The 22,662-nt window shown below is 40.0% G+C and overlaps 1 protein-coding gene across 1 annotated transcript in view; it reads right to left on the bottom strand.

The window, feature by feature from the left end:
- tex264b (testis expressed 264, ER-phagy receptor b) overlaps positions 1-22,662 on the bottom strand; it is a 38,517-nt gene that overhangs the window by 13,525 nt on the left and 2,330 nt on the right. Inside the window, exon 2 of the mRNA XM_080462478.1 lies at positions 18,462-18,683. Coding sequence (XP_080318604.1) covers positions 18,462-18,683 — 222 coding nt within the window. The remainder of the gene's footprint in view (positions 1-18,461; positions 18,684-22,662) is intronic.

Genomic DNA, 22,662 nt, shown 5'->3' with positions numbered 1-22,662 from the left:
TCACTCTGCTTTTGTTAAAACTGCTGTTCTCCCTGTGCTACTCGCCTCACTTGTCGAGATGTGGGAAGCCTCCTATGACAGACCACTCCACATCTCGGGGCTCATTAACCTTTCATACACCGTGTTTTGTTATTCCGCTCATGCACCGCTGATGTCGGTTACTTCACCCTTTTGGCATATGTTAAATGTCGAGCAATAGTAGAAAGACATCACAGCTGCAGCTCACTGTCTGAGTGTGATTGATTATTCAGGGATACAACAAAAATAAAATCAGATCACTTAAAAGATAAAAAATGACAATACTCAACATTTTACTTTTTTTTTTTTTTTTTTTTTTACTGCTTCACACTTCCAATCATCAAATAAACTTTGAACAAAACGGTTGATGTCATTATTGTGGACTTGAGACAAGTAATGTTTTATCAAAAGACAATTTAACACAGGTATATAGAAAGGAGAGTAAAAGCATCAATATTATGCAGATGAAACCTTATGTATTCACATCACTGACTCGAGCCATATTAGCTGAAGTGTTTCAGAACATAAATCATTTCCTACATGATGGAAAATTCATGACATGTCTCTAACTGCAGAAACTCCTCGCGCTTGTGATTGTTTCTTGGCCGTTTCTGAGCGTATACGTTCCCCCTGTGACCCTTGCTGATGCTCCAGATTCAAGCAAAGCAGAAGTGGTGACAGGTAGTTACTGTTTAGTGGAGGAACATCACACACAGTGGTGGAGAAAAGAAAAAAAGAAAATGAAAAGAAAAAAAAAGTGCAAGCCGACTTCTTTTGAAACTCTCTCCCATCATCTCTCTCGCCATCTGTCTCAACCCAATTATGACAGCGCCGACGTTCCTCTCGCTGTTGTCGGCAGGAATGACATTGTCAGTTTCGCTCACGGTTTCAGCAAACATCAATTATTGGTGCACGTTTCCTCCTCGGTAACATCTGTGTGTCCTCGCTGGCTTCGCTCATCAGCCTGAGTCAGACATGGCCTGTTACATAATCAGTAACTTTGAGTCGGGACGCATGCAGACAGACAATTCAATCAATACAGAATCAAAGGTGAGAAAGTATATTGGAGACAGTCCTACAGCCAGAAGGTGAAGTTGGTCATACATCTTTTCTGCTAAATCCGATTTGTCAGAACTGTCTTTATTTGCATATCGCAATGAATGCACATGAAGTTCAATTTGGGAAGCTGATTATGGATTGAATCAGAGCTCGTAAATGCGTCACCACTGACATGGTGCAACAAAGTAATAGTAGACTCAGCAGTCTAATGGCACACTTAAAAGATCCAGGAACAAAAGCATTAAAGGCCAAGGGAGAGCAGAGTGAGAGTGGTTTATAAAAACAGTACATTTCTCCCCACAAGGAGAGAAAAAAAAACCAGAAGTACTCCACTAAAAGGGAAAAGAAAGTAGCAGGTACTTTCTTTTCCACTCCTTTCATATAAACAGGATCCTGACGTGTTCCGTCTTTGCATTGATGAATCCTGTAAACAATTAGTTGTGGTTTGAGGTGAAGATTCAAAAGCCTGCAAAAAAAAAGAAGGTTGTTTTCATAACAACCATTTTAGATGCTTATGATTCTGGATTTGGCCTGATGTCACAGGCACACGATTTTGGTGTCTTGGACAGAAACAGTTGCATCAGGGCACTGGCATTGGACTTATTCATATCTGAAGGTGAAAACTGGTGACTGAACTTGTTTTTTCAAAGCTCATTAAGTAATGAGTAATTCAAAACAAGTCAAAATCTGGACATTGGAAGAGAATCAACCCTGCGATTGACCGCCATCCAAAAAATATTCAAGGACAACTGCAGTCAGTTGGCAAATCACACGGAAATAAAGATTCTCTGGTCAGGGCAACCGCGGGACGTGCAGTGGAGACCAGAATTAGAGACATTTTCTGCAAGTTAGGAACTCTCTGATAAAACGGCAAAGAAAATCGAACAAATCATTTTCTCATTATGACAAGAAACTGTGAGTTTCAAACAATTTTTAGAACCAACCCATCAGTTTCAGACTTTGTATCGTTCATCGAGGCAGTTCACCGTCTTACCTTTCACTGTGGCTCTTAGGTTTCCGATTAAAGCTAAATAACACATTTGTGCCCCTGCTTTCATAAAACACCATGTCAGGATTTTTAAAGTCAAGTGGCTACTTTTTTTTTTTTTTTACATATCCACTTGAAAAAGGACGAAAATGAATTCCATTTCCATCGAGTTCCCTCTAAAAAGAAAAGTTAGAAGCAGCGTTGGCACAAATGTTCTTCTCATTAATTAGAAAGTAAAATGGCCCTTTGGAATAAAATGAGGAGAAGGTGAGTACTTTGACAACTGAGTGGAACTAGACAGACTGTAAATGCAGATGAATATCCAAAAGAAAGGGTCCACTCTCTTTAATGGGAGCTCTCAGCGTTGTCTATTGTTGTCAAAAATGAATAGCCAAGATATGGTTATTAGCATTCAATTGCTTGATACTTGCAGGTCATAAAAGCTTAAAAATCAGAGCTCCTCCATGAGTGTTTGTGATGTTTTAAGTCGGTTTGGTTGCTGGTGCCAGTGTTTCAGAAACTGCTGAACTGCTGGGATTCACACGCAGCCATTTTAAGGTGGTAACAGAGATTGATAAGTGAAAAAGAAAGTACCCACTGAGAAGAAGTTCTCCGAGCGAAAATCCTTGTTGATGCCACACAAGTCAGAGGAGAATGGTCTGGCTGGTTCAAGACAGAGAGGCAACAGTGGCTCAAATAACCATTTCTTACATTTTCCTCTGATAGCTCAGGACGTGGAACCTTGAAACTGATGGGCTCCACCGGCAGGAGACCACTCCATGTGACAGTCCTTTCAGCTAAGACCATAAAACTGAGGGTACAATTTACACAGGCTCAACAATACTGGTTGGCGCTGAGATTTCAGGTTACTGCTGCTGGCTTCGTGATGCTGTGGAGGATATTTTACCGACACTCTTTGGGCCTGTTAGTATCGACTGAGTATCATTTGAATGCCACAGCTGACCTGAGCATTACTGCAGATCATGTCTATCCCTTTACACCCACAGTCTTCTTCTTCTGATGAATACTTCCAGCAGTATATTGTGCAATGTCACACAGCTCAAATCATCTCAAATTGTTTTTTTATCGTGACAATGAGTTCACTGGAGTCCAATGGTCTCTGTCGTCACCAGATCTCAATCCATGGGCTATGGTGGAGGAGACGTTCGCATCATGAATGTGGGATACCGTCATGTCAATAAGGAGGAAACTCTCTGGGGGATGTTTCCAGCACCTTGTTGAATCTATGTCTACATGATGTAACATGGTTCTGAAGGCAAAAGTGGTAACAATGTGTACCTGATAAGGCAAGTAAAATGGTGTCGAAAACAATGAAGTACAGCAGCTGGGCAGACTTTGTGCATAATGTGTGGTGGAGCGTCCAGCTGAGCCAGAAGCAACACAACTGGGTCCTGAAAGTGGGACGCAACTTGTACATAACGTGCAGTATGAGCAGCATAAGCTGTCTTTCAAAGCTGGACAGAGTGCATGGTTAGAAGATTAAAAAATAATTTAACTGACAAGAGTTTGGATAATAAAATCATTTCAGTGGTTCTTTTTCAGCCTGATAGGAATTTACTCTCTAGAACCAGCCTCAAAAAACAAAACTGTGTATCACATAATGTCACGAAGTTGTGACTACATCCAGACCTGCCATATAAATAAAACAACCTGGTAATATGTGTAATTAAAAATTATAGTTGCTTGTACATGACCAGAGTGAAGGACAGATAAATCCTTGATTTTACCTTAATATCAGAATTTCTTCTGAGGACACTTAATATTTGTGCACCTACCCATGAGGCCCATAGTTATTACTAATCAGGACTGCGAGGCGAGTAAAACAACAACCTAACCCATCAAGTCTGACAATATAATGAGGTCAGGTTCTGTGTGTCTCCTAAACAGTATACCTGGGACAGAACGGAGGATAATAATTACAGCAGCAGAGGAATCGCTGAAGCACAAGATCCACAGTAGGACTTTGCAATTGGATAGGGGATTGTGGAGAGTGTACTTATTGATTTTTGCTTGATTTTCTCCACACTCTTCCCCAGAAGTATCATGACCTCAGGGCCCAGGAGGGCCCTTAAGGCAGTCCATAGTAACAGGGTCATTGTTAGGTCTTTTTGTTCCCCCTCCGCCCCCCCCCCCCCCCCTTCACATCCTCCTAAGCTCGGCAATAGCATTATTTTTTGACAGCAACATATCTGTTATTCCCTTGCTACAAAAACGTTATTACATTGTGGCCTTATTAAGGGAATAAGAAATAAAAAACAACGTCATCACACTTTGATTGAATTGTTAAAACAAACAAAAAAACAGAGGTACCCTTCCATTCCTCTGTTTTGATATTTTCTGTTTTTTAAGAAAAGTATTTTCACTGGTTGGGAAATCAGAGTCACTTATGAATCAGTAACTAGAATATATGAGTACCCATGACTCTGATTATGGCCTTTCTGTATACTGTACCGGTCAGATCTATTTATATTCCTTGAGCTCGATATGTAACAACGATCCAAAATGTAAAAATGACCCAAATTATTATGAAATATAATGTAATAGAACCCAAAATGTAATAACTAGTCAATAATGTAACAAGACCTTGAGCCCAAAACTTAAAAAAAAAACTTCAATATTACAATATGGGGCAGGCAAACTATTTTCCCCCTTATACCGTAATAATTTTATTACATCATGAAACCAGAGTACTCGGAGGAAACCCACACGCGGAGAACATGAAAACTCCACAAAGAAAGGCTCTGTATTTGAACCCACAACCTTCTTGCTGTGAGGCGACAGCGCTAACCACTGCACCACCGTGCGGCAACTTGACCTGCTTCAATTTGAAAAATTCTGAAAGAATGAGTTTGGACTATTTGTCTAAATGTATATCTATTTACAGTTTATGGTATTTATGTATGATTTCTGTTGCCCAAATAATGTATAGCCTTGTGTTCTCTATAATCTATTTCTCCAATCATCGCTACAAAATAATGTATAAGCATTAAACAGTAAGATTGCATTTAAATTCTTGTTAAATCTTTTTACATTATTGATCAGTTCTAATATTTATATAATATTCATTTATATAATATTTCAAGCTGAGCACTTTTGTTACATTATTGACCAGTTATTACATTTTGAGTTTATTACATTATATTTTACAACAATATGGGTCGTTGTTACATATCAGGCTCCAAGACGTCCAATAAACTAGAAACGTTATCTGTATATCTGAGTAATCATGTAAATCGCTTCATGAGATAATGGCGGTTATCTTACTATGAGAAATAATATAACCACTACGTGATTTTTCCACTCTACTCCAATGTCTTTGCACAAAATCACCTGTTTATGTGATTCATTTGATTTGATTTGATTTGTTATTATACATCTGCACAAGTGTTTTGTTTTATTAATGTCGAGAGCAGAAGTGATATAGTCACAATACAAGTGAACAACAAAAGAAACAAACACCAAAAGAAGAATTATAGTGCAGCATTGAAAAGTTAATAAATATCCACTTCTGGAGTGAAGAGGAGATGAATTTCTGTTGAAATGAATGAAACTCGGCAACACATTTATCACTACGACTGGAGGCGGTGCCAAGTTCAACAAGACAGGACGAGATGTTCTAAAAAGACAACCACAAGGTCAAGTCTCACGTTGCTCCAAAAGAAAAGTGAGACTTTCTAAAGAGCAAGTAAATTCACCCTCTGTTCCCTGATTACTCCCAGTTATCTAATTCTGACGATCAAGTAAATGTTTTCAACAGCAAGCAGCTAATTTAACAGTTTGATTATTGAACTCGATCGCATGCGGTAGTTAAATGAGCCTTCATCCATAAAGAATTGAGAAGTTAGTCAGAAATTAAAGATGAGGAATAAACACAAGAGGTCCTTTAATCATCCCTCATGTACTTTCGTCTGCTGGTTGTATATTTGTAGGCACTCCACCCGGGTTCCCCGGGGGGAGAAGAGGATGCATTGGTGTCCTCTCTCTCTCGGTGTTTGTATAGCCTGGGAACAAAATCTGCAGGGGACTTCTGAGTTAAAAACCCTCACATGGGTGCTTGGAAAAATGAAAGAAACTATAACCACTCCTCCAGATTTACTTTTAGAGCCTGTTCCTCTCATGAATTCAATTAGGAGTCTGCTTGTAAGTGTTTATTTTCTTAACCTGTTTGGAATCAAAAATAAATAATGCATTTTCAAGAAATAAGTTTTCCTCCAGTTTCCCTCATGAGCAGCTATTCAACCAGCGACAAAAGAACACATTTCTCTCCAGAGTGGAGCTGGAAGATTTGGTGGTGGAGAAAACACAGAAGAGCTCTTCGCCTCCAAGAAAGGATATTTTACCAGCGCATAAAAATAACACTTTGGGACAACATAACAAATATAGAGAATACATTTGGGAAACCATATGCGTGATTTCAACCAGAAGAAAAACTGCCATTACGCTAGAACGAAGTTAACCAAAGTCCAGGCTCACAGAAATAATGGCTCCGCTCCAGCTGCCAACGGAGGCTCCGCAAAGGAGCCATTAACTCCCTGCGCACAAAGAAATAGGACATGCTCTTTCAAGGTGGCACTTGATGATTTGCGTCCATCTACATTTTTCATGAAACCTCCATTTTAACTTGGAGCTCGCTTGAGGAATGCACACAAACTGGAGAGGAGTTTTAACCTAAAAATGACAAAGAGATGCTGATTAACATCTTCCCCTGGGCACAATTACTCAGAAATAATTGGATCCTATGTGTACCCTTTTGAAAGCGCATGTGGAAAAACTGGTACGTCAAACAAGTAAACAAGGGTCAAGCCGACGGTATGACTCCTACCATCGTCATTTGCCATCCAACAGAAGTCTGGGTTTTGTTAGAGTGCAGGTCCACCACGTTGAGAATTTGAATATTTCTAGAAACAAAGTTGTGAACTTATTACATGAACAAAGTGCCAGCTTTAGAATTTGGTGGCTACTGGTCGGCCAACATGGCGACCTGCGGCTTTGCTGCAGGATTACTTCTGTGGTCGTTAAATTCAGCTTTACAAGGTAAAGCTGCGGACTTTCACCTTCTCAATCAGCCATCGGGAAACTTTTTAAAGTGAAACTTTCTACCTCAATATTATTCCACAGGGTACTGTGCTGCTCTGTTGTCACAGTGCTGTGCCCCGAGACGCTGCACATGTTGCTCCGGTAAGGGAGTAAAAAAACTAAACAAATGGAAGTAAACAAAATTGCGTTGATTACGTAAAACAGTTTTAACGAGTTAAAGGTGTCAAATCAATTAATTAAATGAAGGCGTTATTTTTGATAGCATTACTTATATTATGTTTTAGAGATTACATGCTTACAGAGATAAAAGTGGTAACTTATATTGCATTTTTAACCCAAACGTGTGCAATCCAAAACAAAATGGAACAGTCTTTGTCCAAGTCAAAGGAATCACTCCTTCTCAACAGCAGACGGACAGTGAGTCCAACAGAAAACACTGCTGGTTACCACAGAGCTTTGCCCTTTAGTAGGAGACCTCAACTGTGACACTCTCACAATGTGCAGCAGTAACACTGGACGACATGACAAATCCCACACCGGTCTGTGTGGGTGGAGAAAATGCTGCTCACATACGTTTACTCGAGGAGGCAAATGTGATAGAGGAGAAGTCTCCTGAGCAAAGAAGCAATAAACTTTTGTTTAAATATCGGCTGCCAATTGTGCTTAAAAATATCAATAAATGTGGCACCATCAATCCCAATTAACAATAGGACTAAGTCGTTCTCAGGCCATAACAATTGGCATTTATCAATACGACATCTCCACCAGAGGCAGAGTTTAAAGTACCTGCTGTAGCCTAAAGAGAAAGACTGAGTGTCGACGAGACAAAGACTCTTAGAAATTGATGGAGAAGCCGATGGGGAGAAGATGGAAAAAAAACAGACTCTTTTTTTTTTTTTTTTTTCAGGGCACAACAGTCAACAAATGATCATCCTGAGTACTGAGACGGATAAAAACAGCAACCTTTGCTTCAACAATGGCCCCTTGTCTCCTGAGGAGAAAGGGAAGGGAAACTGAGCACCGCTGTCACGAGTGATGAGAAAATCTGAAGGAGAGTGGCAGATAAGTGCTCCCACCACTTTATTCATTCCTTTCCAATCACATCATGCGCACACAGAGCGGCTTCATAGATATATTAAGTGTGATTTACCATTTCCTGAGAAGAAATGAAAACTGCATCAGTCAAACCGACACACAAGACATTTCTATTCAACTTTCAGCAAAATATAGCAGCACAGAAAGAGACAAAAGACACTCACGGCACACATTAACCAAACAGGCATGAAGTGAAACAAAATAGGAGAATGAAAGGATTTAATTCACACTTTGTCTGAAAGCAGTTCAATTACTGAGCACCAAAATGTTGGATGGAAACCTAGTGTGTACATTTTCTTTTTTTTTTTTTTTTTTACGAGAGTTTATCTTCACATACGTCATGTTTATGCGAGAACTGAAACATTAAGGAGATATCAATTTCCATACAAAACTCCAACATGTTCATGCATCTGACACATTCAAATGTTTGCAGAGTATCATATAGTAAACTGCTGTTATTCCTGTGAGTATGCAAATTTGCCTCTGCACGGTTCATTAAGTTTTATCCTTACCCACATGCATTCGGGAAATCAAATCAACCGATTTGCCACTGAAAACATAATATCATAACAATAACCTAATGCAATGCTTGTATATGTTCCCTCCAATCAATTACAATGCTCCTTAAGCAAATCCACAGTACAATATTTTTTCAGCAGGCTAAGACGGTGGATCTCTTTGTAACAGTAAACACTCTTAAGACTTAATTTTATGGGCCCAAATGGATCTAATTTCGATCTTATAATGAGTATTCACTGTTTTGTGGCTGGCCATCTTCCAATCAGTGCACAAGATAATTATTTGTTTGAGGCTGCGTGCATCACATAATGAAAAGAGAAATCAGAGGAAGACAAATTGGCAAAAAAAACCTATTATGTTACAGGAAGTTAAACAAGATTGTTTTATTTAGAAGATGCAAAAGGCTTCAGTTCAGGGAAAAGCAGGTAGCCTGGTGTGGGAGATGTCCTTGACAGGCTATTAATGATAAATGCACACGTTTGTGCTCCTTTAGTGTAACAACACTGGGTCGACTGCCAAAGGTGATCAGAGCAAAACTGTTGTCTCCTGTTGGCCAAGTCTCAGACGATGTGTAGTTCTTCAGCTTTATCCATCTATTTGGAACATCGGTCTACAAAATGAATGTAATTTATATTTCAGTGGGCTTTATGGAACTCACACCACATCAGACATGAAGCTGCCTGACCCTAAAAATAATTGTTCAACCAAACAAACTCTATGTCCTGTATTTACAGATTATCCAGAAATATAACTGGGACTGGCAATAGTCTTGATTAAATATACAACTGTGCAGCTCTCTCTGTCTTCAGTGCAGTCATCTTTTCAGGGTCACTCTGCTCACATTTGCTGAGGCATGTTTAAGTTCAAATTGCTGCCGAGATGGTCCAATGAATAAGATGACATATGAAGCAAATTTCTATTGAATAATTCTTGCAGTGGAGGGAGAAAAGCAGCAAACAGAGAAGAGGGGAAAAAATATTCCATTACTTGATATCTACTTGAGCTTTTCTGGGCTGAGAAATAAGACATATTTTGGTGCTAAATGCTGCAGGGATACAACTAGCCCTGAAAGTTAAAAATGACTTCAAAGTAACATTCACTTGATGGTTGATAAAAACAGCATGTGGCTGCAGGGAATGGGGGACTGTGTCTCTTACAGATAACATGGCCATAACACCATGTCTTCAATCGTACAACCAAAGGAGCTTGCAACTAAAGGAAAAGAAAAAAAAAAAAAAACTGGAATTGGAGAATGGAACAGACTCTTTCATACAGACATGAAAAGAGCACTTCGCCAATTAAACTGCCCTTCTGTAAAACTGGACTCAAAATGGACAGTTGAAAACAAACTGTAAAAATACCTGCAGCGGGGACCAAGGATGTGTTTTTTATGTGGTCTAACCCGAATGTTACGTTACCTATGTAAGACATAAACAACTGAGAACTGCAAACATTCTCCAGGTCTATCTTCTTACTCTTTGTCAAAGATTAATTAAAGCCCTAAAACTCGCACAAGGGAAGATGAACCATGCCTTAATGCAAGGCAGGGCTCAGTTCTGGGCTGAAGCCATTCTGGCCGTTATGTTGGTTTTACACCTAAATTGATTGTAGTTGTGAACGGAGTGTTGGTGGCGGAATCCAATCACGACTCTCATTTGAATAAATCAGCCATACAAGGTGAATAGATTCTTACAGTTGAGGAGGAGTTAGTGTTTTGATAGGTTCACTGCTTTCATGTGAGATACCACTGGTCCGATACCAATTAAAACCCTAGTTGATATCACTGATACCGACGGGATTGGTTGTAGAAGCTGTAGAGGATGGCTCATACCGATGCTAACCAGCCTGTCAGGGAGCTACATCACTGTGTGAAACACTGAGCAGGAAGCGTCTCCATGGCAACAGCCACTGATCTCCTTTGCTCTCCTCCATGAGGTGCCTCTCTCACGTCCATGCTGGGACATTTTCTTGCAGTTTTTTGGGGATTTATTGTGAAATGGTTCGCCGTGAACATCCCAAAAATGAATCGATTGGTCCTTGGATAATGGCAAATCATCCTTACAGATTTCATTTCAATTCAGGTTTGATAGTTTTGGTGAAAAGGTTGTTAAAATACATACATACAAACAGTGGCGTTTCTATATGTAAATACTTGGTGGGGCAAGAATTTATTTCAGACACTACTAAATTCCAATATAAAGTGTGTGCACAACCTTTTAGCCTTAACACTATAACAACCATATAGGCGCTGATCCAGTAAAATAGCCAATCCCTGCAAAAAATTCCATAAAAAAAAAGAAAGAAAGAAAAGTAATTGATAGGAACCGAACTCGGTCATGCAGTTTCAAAGACGAAAGTTCTACCACTCGACTACCGGGAGATCTGAAAATTAATGAAATACTTAAAGTTTCAAACTCGTACTCCTTGTCATATATTAATCGACCTAATTGATTTGGATTCTTAACTGTTAGCTCTAGCTGCTCACAAAGCTGGCATTTGTGACGGCTTTCTCAGGTTCTGTGAAGCAGAGCCTCAATCAGCACCAGCCAATCAGCTCTGAGCTTCTAAATGAAGTTGTTAGTGGGGCTTCAAGTTCCAGTAGGCATCCGAATGAATGGAGCCACAACTCATCCCCCCCTGCCCCTAATGACCAGTCGCCACTGCATACAAACCAATGAATGAAAACATACACGTAAACAAATATATAACCTTCTCGGACAGATTTTTGTTGGCGAAAGTAACAATACAACTTATATAGAGATCAATATCTCAGCCAGACAGTTGGCACATTAACTGTAGAAACTAGGAGCTAAACAGTGTGATAATATAAATTTTAACAACAGATTTATTTAAAATTAGTCATTATAACATAAATACTGATATTTTTAAAAGAGATCCTACCTCAAACCAACACACATATATGGTATCAGAAGTATCAGCAAGAATCTGCCAACTTTAGGTTTTTACTGTCTGGAGGATAACATGCCAGCACTCTCCTTTCCTGGCGGTATGACTTGGCATTATTGTCATGCGGAAATCTGGCCACTGTCACATTCTGAGGGAACAAGAATCACTTCATGTGTCTCTTACTAAGAGGTGGTTTCATTCGACATTTGATTTCAGTATGAAACAGAATATAATTGTTGGTTAATAAAAGTATGCTTAAACACTTTATAATTCCGGAAAAAAACAGTTACCGTGATACTTCATTTTTTTCTCAGAAACCTTTATCACATTGTTTTGGGTCCCTGAAACATTTGCATACATCTGTCTACCGCATACACAAACAGTTAAAAGAGAAAAATCTCGTTTGCATAAACAGAATAGAATCTGAAAAAGTGACCTGCTCAGTGAGTGACTCCACATCCCGGCCCGGCTCCACTCCAAATGACGCCACAAGCAATTCGTCAACACACTCACCTCTGGTGTCAAAACAAAATGGGGGATTTTTCAGAAATGCATTGGACAGCTGGGGACATGTCCTGATGTGTGAATCTGGTAGATCTGGTAGAAAATGTGGAAAACTTTTTGGCTGGAGTGCGCCATTGTCATGCATCCTGCTGTTAAGCCTAAGATGCAATTGAAAGAGTACTGCAATGCCAAGACGAGCACTCCGCACTAACAAAATGTGTAATTCAAGGGACAGTGACATCTGACCATTTCCTGTAGCTTGTGAGGTAATAATAGTAATTCGAGAGATTCTGGAGGGTACCAATCTATCAGAGGCATGTGGACTCGTCTCCTTGCCAATTTACTTTCCCCTCACATTTATTCGCCGTGCTCCGTTAACCACAGCGAGCAAATGCCTCAAATTCAAGCTATATTTATTCTTGGTTCTGTTGTGCATTGTCACATTATTGTTTCTGATAACCGAACTATGCACCTTTAATAGTGTTTTCGTAACAGTACAACAGTTTAATTGCTTCACATTAAGGATGAGGGCAAAACTGTGTCTGCACAGGCCTTTCATGGTCATAATCCTTTTAATGCAACGACGAGCAAAAAAAAAAAAAAAAAGGTCCAAAGAGTCCAAGGACATACTGAGTGACAGTAGTCACTGCCAGTATGAACAACCCTGGTGTCACTCAGGCAACAACACTCTTTACACAGCCTTATTCAGCCCTGACAAATGAACCACTGTCTGAAAGTCACTGAGCTGAACAAAGCAGTTAAATCCTAATCCTCTTTTTTTATCTTTCCCATTTTCTGCAGTTCATTCAATGAGGCCCCCAAACCTCCACACCTTGGTTAGGTGCCCCCACCCCGTTGTCGGACTCATACTTGAATGGTTCAAAATTGCCTGTTGGATTGCTTTTCAGAAAATCCCTCAAGAGGACACGGGAGCAAATTCATTTAATTTGCATGCCTATCGCAACAAAAGACACGACCAAATTGTTGGACTGTTTTAGCCTCCAGCAAATGAGTTTGGTTGTGGGCGTGTTTCCTTTTTTGCTTTCATTATATTGTAGAAGAATATCACAGCGATAACAAGCTGGTCAGGTGTCTAAAAAGAGTTTTATAAAGAATATTTTCTTCTAATATAGCTACACATTCTACAATTTGTTAAAGACAGCACCTCACCACTGGAGGCTAATTTCAACGTGTTTTCAGATTTAAATTGAATGCAAGATAAATACATTTCTCTTTTCACTCTAAACTGATTTTCCACAAAAATTAAAACATTCTATTCAATTTCAGGAGGGATTTGGCGTCCTGACGTCCTGCAGCCAGGAACTACATGAGCTTAGTTTCTAATTTTGATGAAGTGTAATTAATTTTAGTTCGTTCACTATGGCTTTATTTTGTCCGTTAATGATAGAACTGCTCTCGTTGTTTCATTTAAATACATTTTATCCCAGATGACTGTGGGTGAAGTCATTACACACTCTGGACATGTTGCTGGTTCATCACAGGGCAAACGGAGAGAGAGAGGCAGACAAACAAACAAACACACACACACACACACACACACACACACACACACACACACACACACACACACACACACACACACACACACACACACACACACACACACACACACACACACACACACACACACACACACACACACACACACACACACACACACACACACACACACACACACACACACACACACACCTACTGTTTAGGGTCACCAATTATCCTGAAATGTATGTTTGTGGATTATTAGGGTGGGGGGGGGACGACATACAAACTGTATACTGAAATGCTGCGTGCAAACCACTCATAACATTCGTCTTTTAAGTATTGCTTGATTTTTTTGATAAGATGGCCACTGGCACAAAACAATTTGTCCCATATCTATAAATAGCTACAATCCTTAATTTGTAATCACACCTGATCCTAATTCAGAGCGACAGTGCAACGGTGAATAAAGTTTAAATCAGATCAATCATATGTAGATGTGACATTTAACACCAACAGTAGATTCCCGGCTGCTGCAGGATGAAAGTCGTGTTTGAACATTTGATGGGCAAACTCCACAGAGGCTCCCGAGGAAAGCGTTAGCTCGCTGGGTCGTGATGCAAAATATGCAGGGAAAAGAAAAGGAAAAAAAAAAAGGCCCATCATCTTAGTACATGATATAATTAATTAAAAGATACTTCACTGCAATAAAATTATACTGCGTCAGCAGAAAAAGAAAAAAAAAAACACCATTTGAAATTTAATAGATCCATTATAAAATCACTTCTAAAATCAAAGCACCTTTTTACTTAGTTTAGAGGATTTTCACTCCATACAGAAACATCGAGAAACTCTAGGAGGAAGAAAAAATGTGTTTGGTGAGTAAGTCATACAACGACACTCTATCTATCTCTGTGACTATCTTTGTGACTTTAAAAGTTCATGAATAAACTATCCAAACTGCTTGATCACCCCATCAACATTATCAATGTAATGAGTCACACATAAAAACTAAAAATATATTTCTTATACTTAAAAAATGACCTTTTTGGGGGGGTTTGACTCATCCCCCGCAAAACGATTGACACTTGGAGAGAAATATGGTTCACATTGTCGTACATTTATCTTGAAACCATAAACCAACTTCCTTTTTACATCCTCCAGCAGGACATGGCCTCAGTTATTTTGTCCAAAAAAAAAAAAAAAAAAAAAAAACCTACAACCTTTTCTGACCTTTCCGAATGTACGTCAGAGTTAGGTTAAAAGTCTGCATGTCTACCAGACCCTGCGGACTAGCATCTGTGCACTGCTTCGCGTCACAGAGATGACAAGAATAAGAATTGCGGGAGGCAGCACCTCATGGTCCAAAACTCAGGTTTCATTTTCTATCAGGCTAAAGCTGATTCTATAATCAGTCTACCATGTGTGCAACTTGGTTAAAAAAAAAAAAAAGAAAAGAAAAAAAAAATTGGTCACTTTCTCAGGAACAAAAGGGAACATGCTTAATATTCAGCCCAGAACCTCTGCGCTGGCAAGAAACTTGAGTGCCCTCAAGCAAACAAATGTTCCATCGTCTGCCTTTCACAAACCTTTAGATCTCAGTGAATGTCAGCAATATTATCCTCCCGCTCCAGTCCCCAATCCAGTCTGAAGACCTGGCCACCGAGCTCAAACTAAATCTCAAGATGCCAGGGCTTCTGTGACGCAGCCCACCACTAAAAAGCCAAGGCACAGAAGAAAAACAGAGGGACCGATCGATGGTCTTACTAGGCAAATATCAGGCCGAACCGTGGGGCAGCCACACAAAGCGCCTGACAGACAGAAATCATTCCGCCATGACTAGCCACGCATGCAAAATGCTGATGAGCTTGTTTCAAAAGGTCTTACCACTTGGGATATTCAAAGTGTCAGCCATCAACAGCATACTCTATTCAATAAAAGAAATCCATTTAAAGTTATTCCATTCAGCTGTGGCTCAGCTACGGTTTAGAGGAATACTATCTGCACTGAGGTCAGTCATTAATGTAGTAATTTTGTTTACAACAATTTCCAAGAAAGACAAATTTAGTGAAACAAACAACCTTTACATCCTCTGCTCACAATGCTCGTAATTCACCTTCAAGAAAAAAAAAAAAGAAAAAGTTTTCCCAGTAAAAATCCCCACTTCAGCTCCTGTTCCTCCTGTACAGATAGAATCATTTAGCTTCAATACAGTGAAATTACAGAATCATTTCATCATAAGCAATAAATTGTGTTACGCTGGAAGGAGAAAATGAAATTCCAATTTGAACTTTGCCATGAAAACTAAATGAAGTGTTATAGTTTCTAATTTGAAACGCTGAGGGGAAAAAGAAAAAAAAACAATCCTGACGCACGGACGCTGCATTTAAAACAAACAGCCACCCCAACGTGCAACCTCAAGATTTAAATTCTGCAAGTGTCTCTCTGTGGAAATGTGTCGTCTAACCACAGAAACTTCAGATCTGTTTTGTTTTTTTTCCCTACTTCAAGGGCTTTCTAGATATTCGATCAATCTATATTCTATACCACTTCATCCAACTCGGTGTCATAGAAAGCAGAAGCCGATCCCACCAGGCCAAGGGTCAAGGCAGGATACAACCTGGACACACACATACACTGCACTGTGGAAGGAAACCAAGGAATACTTGGAGAAAGCCCACACTCCCACAGGGAGAACATGCAAACCTGACTCAAATACATACTGCTAACCACTACACCACTTGAAGATAGCATTTCATGAATTGTTTATACCACTGATGCTGCTTCTACATCTACCTTCTACTAGAATAAATCAATAGGAATTTACAGCGGGCCTTTTTCCCTCCCCACTGAGGTTACATATCAATAACTGCAGCAGGGAAAATAAATGAGGAGCGTAATAACATCAGTCAGTTTGCACACATTACCACAATACACCCGAGCTAGCGCTATTTACCTTCAGGTTATATTATTTTATACAAACACGTTTAAACTGACTAAAGTCTCGGTTCACAAATGGATGAATATGCTGTTTAGACACAGTTCAATGTATTATAAAGTTTGATGATTACATTTCAGGCAATGCTTGCACTGTTATACAATGGTGCGTTAGATGTTTTTAAACTGTTGTTGTTTGTTTCTGCAGTTTCATGATTTTAATGGAAAGCCTTATTATTTTAGCTCCCTGTGTAAAGTGCACTTGCATCAGTAACACATCTGGAAAAAATCCTATATACATATATATTAAAGGTATACCATTTAGTTACAGCTGTTGTATCAATACAACGGGTACCTGGGACTCTATATGAAGGCATTACAATGAAAGAGTGCTTCCAATTTTGTGGATATTTGGAACTACAACAAGCTACATCCAGACCAGGTGCGCCAACCTCCCAGATAGGCTAAGTGCCACTGGAGCACGGCCAGGCTTAAACACAGTCCAAGCAGATGGCGGAGGCAGGCAGACAGGCCTCGCAAGCTCATTGCTCCCGCAGACACAGAGTGATTGAGACAACCTGTGGTGCTGCCACCTGTTTTCGGCACACTTCACAATTAAAGCGCATTCACAGAACTCTCTGTCCATCACAGTGACTCACTTTCCCAGCATCCCTGGAGCAGCGCGCCACGACAATCATTCATCAATTGGTGCTAAAAAAGAACTCAAAATGTTCTTCCGTCTATTCCTTCTGCTCGGTTTTTCAAGTTCGGTCCTCGCCTCAACCTCCTTCCCCTCCATAAATCTCCTCGTGCTATACTATCCAACGCAGGCGGCAGCCCTCCAGGGGATGCCACAAAGGCAGCCCGAGGAAGTGTAATGAAAAGTTCTGACGTGTTCAACTTTTCACAAAATGTATTTCAACTCTGTTCAGTCGGTAAACACACAGTGTGAGTCAAACGCATGATATGATCACGGGGTGAGATATTGATCATTTATCTGCTGGTTGACGCAAGTCCACCTCAGATTTAGCGATGATTCATTCCATCACACACACTCACACGTTTCCTTTTCTCGATTTTCCATCGCTAAAATAAACAGACAGAAAAACAGTGACTTTTGTTTTGTTCTACCATCGCACATTGAAAATGTCATTAACAACTGATATAAATATTTTAGATCCAATTTAAAAGCAGAAACAGTGAAAACTCAGCATGTTTACTGTGTATAAGTATAAGCTGTGTGGCCTTAAGTGTTTTAATTGTCGTGTGTGTGTGTGTGTGTGTGTGTGTGTGTGTGTGTGTGTGTGTGTGTGTGTGTGTGTGTGTGTGTGTGTGTGTGTGTGCTGACTCGATGTGCAGTCCTACTTACTGAGAGCACCGAGGCTCATGGGACCTGCATGTAAAGGGCTTATTGCTGATGATGCAGTATGATTCACTGTGATTACGTCTGTTTACTCATGCACACACTCAGTTTAGAATGAAACACACATGTACACCAGCTGGATGCTTGAATACTGAGGAGAAAACATCTCTGCGTGGCGTGATTAAAATTTAAAATGTGTTTGTCTGTATATCGTATTCCTCAATGCACCATTGGGTTCACTAGAAGAATTTGTCATTTTTATCATCTAATACGTTTCGATTTTACTTTTCTATATTACAAGACACAGATTATTTACATGACTAAAAAAAAACATAATACGATAATTGAAAAACCTTTGAATGCTTCAGTCTGGTATAAGAGTTTCTCACATGTAGAAGATTTATTTATTTTTTTTCCGATTGAACAGTTTTTGTTTGGCGTCAGATTTTTCAATATGCATTTAAACTAGTTCACTGTTACAAAACAGAGCCAGGAGTTCATCCGTCATCCTACCTTTATGTACGTCTCCAGTCGTGGGTACACTCTTCGTACTCCCAGGAGGATGGACAGAGATGTCCTGAAGGGAAACGAGGTGGTGACCACATGTGTGACTTGAGGAAAGGTGAAGAAATTAAAGCCAGAGGTCTCGTAGCGCTCCAAAAGCTCCTGGTCGGCCTTGGTTTCTCCTTCGCTCAGTATACTGCCAACGGCATAGCGGCAAAGCGGCCCAGGCACCTAAAAATAATGACAAGATATATTAAAAAAATTCCAAACATAAAATAAAACGAAGCGTAAAAGCTATGGGAGTTACGAGGCTCATTAGTCTCATCAGTGTTTGAGGTTTCTGATTCTTTTTGTGTGATTATAGTGATTCCAACTGGCAACATTTTCCACAGCCTGCAGGATGGCGAACGCTGTCAAAACATGTTATCTGGCCATTTGGGAACAAATCCTAATGTTTAATATTGTGTTTTTCTGCAGAGACTGCTTGCATGAAAACACTGTATTGAGCAGCATCTTGTCTCATGGGACTCAATCTGACAGAAAAATATGAGAATCGCCAACATTTTCAAAATATTGTGTACAATAAGTAAAAATAAATAGAATTGGGGGGAAGTTTGGGAGGAAAAAAGTTATTTTTGTGATGTTAGCCAGGTGCCAAAGTTAAAGAGGAGAGACGCTTGTTAATCTGAGCCCTAATTGGAGCATTTGGGCGGCACAGCAATTATTGCTTCTTCCTCCATTTTGAGCACCGTGGTGGCCATTAAGAAAAAAGAAGAAGAGGGAAACACTCTTTACAAATGAATACTCCTGGGATGAGCAAGCCTCTCTCCCCACTGTGCCGAGCTGAGCACTACTGAAGGCTCATGTGATAAATAAGCTGGAATCGTCCAATTTGCTCCTAAACCTATCAACGCTACGCTGCAGGCACAGTCAGTCAGTCTGAGAAGGCTTTTATTTCTCCTCTATGCTTCAACACACAAGGGCAGTGACGGGTACAAGTCTGGTACTCGTGGTATTTACACGGCACTTCAGAGAAGGTTCATTTATCACACATACATCAGCATCCACACCTGACCTCATCTGATTTTGGTAGGAATCAAGGAAAAGAGAAGTATATTATGACTATTACAACATGAATAACATAAAAAAAAATTATTCCAAGTTTCAATTTTTGTTTTAATTGCTTTTATGATGAAGTGTGATCATGACTTGTGTGTATCTTTGGGGGGGGGGTTTAGCAAGAGTCCTGCCCTTGTTATTATTTTTGTATTACAGACAAATTAGGCTTTAGAAATCAACAGCTTCCACCCATACTTTCAATTTTGTGCTGGATAAAAGAAAACATTCACTCTGCCTTAGAAAAAGCTTCCAAACTTGTATTATTGTGGACTATTATGTCTTCTCGTCTTGCCTGATGCTGCATTAAAACGGAAAAAAAAAACCTTCCATAATGACCAGACATATTAACATGCAATTCTAGGATCAACTCATTCTGAGTAAAGTGTCTTCACTCCAAAGATTTTGTTCTGGATGTTCAGTGGCAATGACACGATTTAAATTCACAAACGTATCAAAGAAGGAGAGATGATCTTCTTTAAATGTCAACCAACCCTGAATACACATCAACTCGCCCACTCCAAATTTATATTCATGACTGTCACTTGTTGGACTTTCAGTGAAGTTGTCAGACCAAAGGTTTAAGTAAAAAAAAAAAAAAAAAAAAAAAAGGTTGTTCCTTGTGACTTTTAAATATCCAGTTAAATGTTCCACTGATGTCACTATAATTACATCGGGTACATCTAAAAATCTTTAATTATGGGGATATTTTTGATGCTTTGGCTGTCTTGTGGGATGAGTGAGAGTCGGAGCCAAGTGGATTTATTAACCATCACAGGGCTCCAAGTCGGCTGTCCAGAACAAAAAAAAAAAAAAAAAAAGGGCCAAAAGCACAAGCATCCGTCCATGCTGTCTGTTTTGCCGTTCTGTGCTCATAAAGGCACAAGTGTACTGTCTTTTGATGCAACTTCAATACGCTGACAGCTCATCTGAGGCAAAAAGGTTCTGAAATCAACTCGGGGATGACGCGTCTTTTTTGTCTCTGTTGCACATCGGCTGAATTGGCTTTGGTGAGGAAACGGGGGAAACGAGGTGCTTACCATCTCCGCAAGCATGGAAAGCCTCTTCAATCCAGGCTCACACTCAGTAAAGGCCTGCGTTTTAAAAGTTAACACAACTTTTTGAAAGGGCAAGCGGTAAAGAGATTTCATCACACACCGCAAAGCCTAACATTTGGACAGATGCACTTTTTTTGAAGAGCGTTTCCTTTCCAGCTGCCACTCACAGCGTTTTCATCATATTCTGACACAAACATGAGGGTCCCTGAGGATGGGACCTATGTGGCATTTCGCTGCTCTCCCACTTGTCATCCAATATTTTTTTTTTTTTTATATGGACAATCTATGTCTGAAGGATCACAGGCCCTGACCCCAATTGCTTCGGCAAATCAAAATTGACAGAATACTACAGGATGTACCCCCCCACCCCGTCACCACCCGCTGCAGTTTGCTGGACTTGGTGATGGAGCACCGCGGGGCAGAGGTGAAGTGGGCACACTGGGTCAGAGAAACCCCCCCGGCTTCGAAGCAGCGAAGAGGCTGGTGGTGAAGGAGGAGGAGGAGGCAGTAGTGATCGAGGCACACACCACGTGTTAGCCCCATACGAAGGAAGAGACGGAGCTGCTCCAGACTAGTATCCATGGCAACCATCTTGGGACCCACTCGAGTTCTCGTTGAGGTCCTTTGTTTCTCCAGAGGAAGTGATTAAAGGAGGTAAAAGTGAGAAACCTGAGAGCAGAGGGTGAGGCCAGCCACGCTGACACTTTTTCCTCCGTCAGCTGCACTTCGGAACAATACCTTCCCACTGAAATCCTCAGTGGACGGTGTCTCACTATTTAGACACCAAATACAAGACCTACTATCTGAAAGCACTCTCTGGGGTTCCCCACGCAGGGACTGAATGGCGTCCTGAGGCTCGGACGCTAATGAGCCGAGATCATTACGCCAATTATTCTAACTTAGATCAGGACTTGGCTGTGACTGTGCAGTGGAACTAGGAGCCACTACTAGTCTAATTGCCGGCTTGGGGGGAAAAGAAAGGATGAGCATAACAAAAGGGTTTTGAAGCAGAGCTGGGAAGATCTCCTCGCTGAACTGCGGGTACATTCCATCAGGTTGTTGTGCATAAAACTGTGGCAGGTTTAAGTGGCATCTTAAGTTTTAAAAGGAGGAGTAATATCAAAAAAGAGCACAATATCGCAAGAAAGATTCCATATCAGAGGTAGGGAACCGACTGCTCAATCGTTTCACCGGCACAGCAGTGAAGCTTACAGTTATGAAGGGTACTGTCATTTAAAAGTACTAACAAAAGAGCAAATGTACTGTTGACACGACCAAACAGTCTAACATAATAAAAAGTTATATTAAATTCATAAAAATAGAAAAGCAGAAAAACACTTGAGAACCATTCAATACTCACTATAACTCTGACATTTTAGCTGATTAAATGATTTTAGAAGATTAACAGAATACTGTATAGAATCAGAATCTTTTTATCACTCAGATATAATTTGCCTGATTCGTAAATGTGAACATAAACGTTTGAAATGTTTGGCTGATGTATATGACAGCAACAATTTAAAAAAAAAAAAGTCTGTGTCCAAGTTGTACACTTTCTTTTTGTTGTTGTTTAGTTAGATAGATAGATAGATAGATAGATAGATAGATAGATAGATAGATAGATAGATAGATAGATAGATAGATAGATAGATAGATAGATAGATAGATAGATAGATAGATAGATAGATAGATAGATAGATAGATAGATAGATAGATAGATAGATAGATAGATAGATAGATAGCAAACATTTTCAGAATATACAAATAAAACTCAGGATGTCTAAAAACCACCAACTCCAATCATTTTACCGGCTCCGCCACCACTGAGATCAAACTGAAATGAGTTTGACACCGCTGCTGTACACCCTCGGCTGTGCAACGGAACAATAATTTTTCACTAATCACTTCAAGGTGAGGCTTTCTGGTCCGCTCCTTCTTGGTGTTGGAGAGCCCAACAAAAACACAACTCACGCTGGCCTCACTTTAAAATTTGGGAACACGCACCGCATGCTTGTGGAGGCCCCAGAGAGAGTGCA

Source organism: Lipophrys pholis (assembly GCF_963383615.2).
Source record: "Lipophrys pholis genome assembly, chromosome: 4".
Taxonomy (NCBI): Eukaryota; Metazoa; Chordata; class Actinopteri; order Blenniiformes; family Blenniidae; genus Lipophrys; species Lipophrys pholis.
The sequence above is the reverse complement of the archived record's forward strand: the minus strand, read 5'-3'. Positions and strand labels throughout refer to the sequence as shown.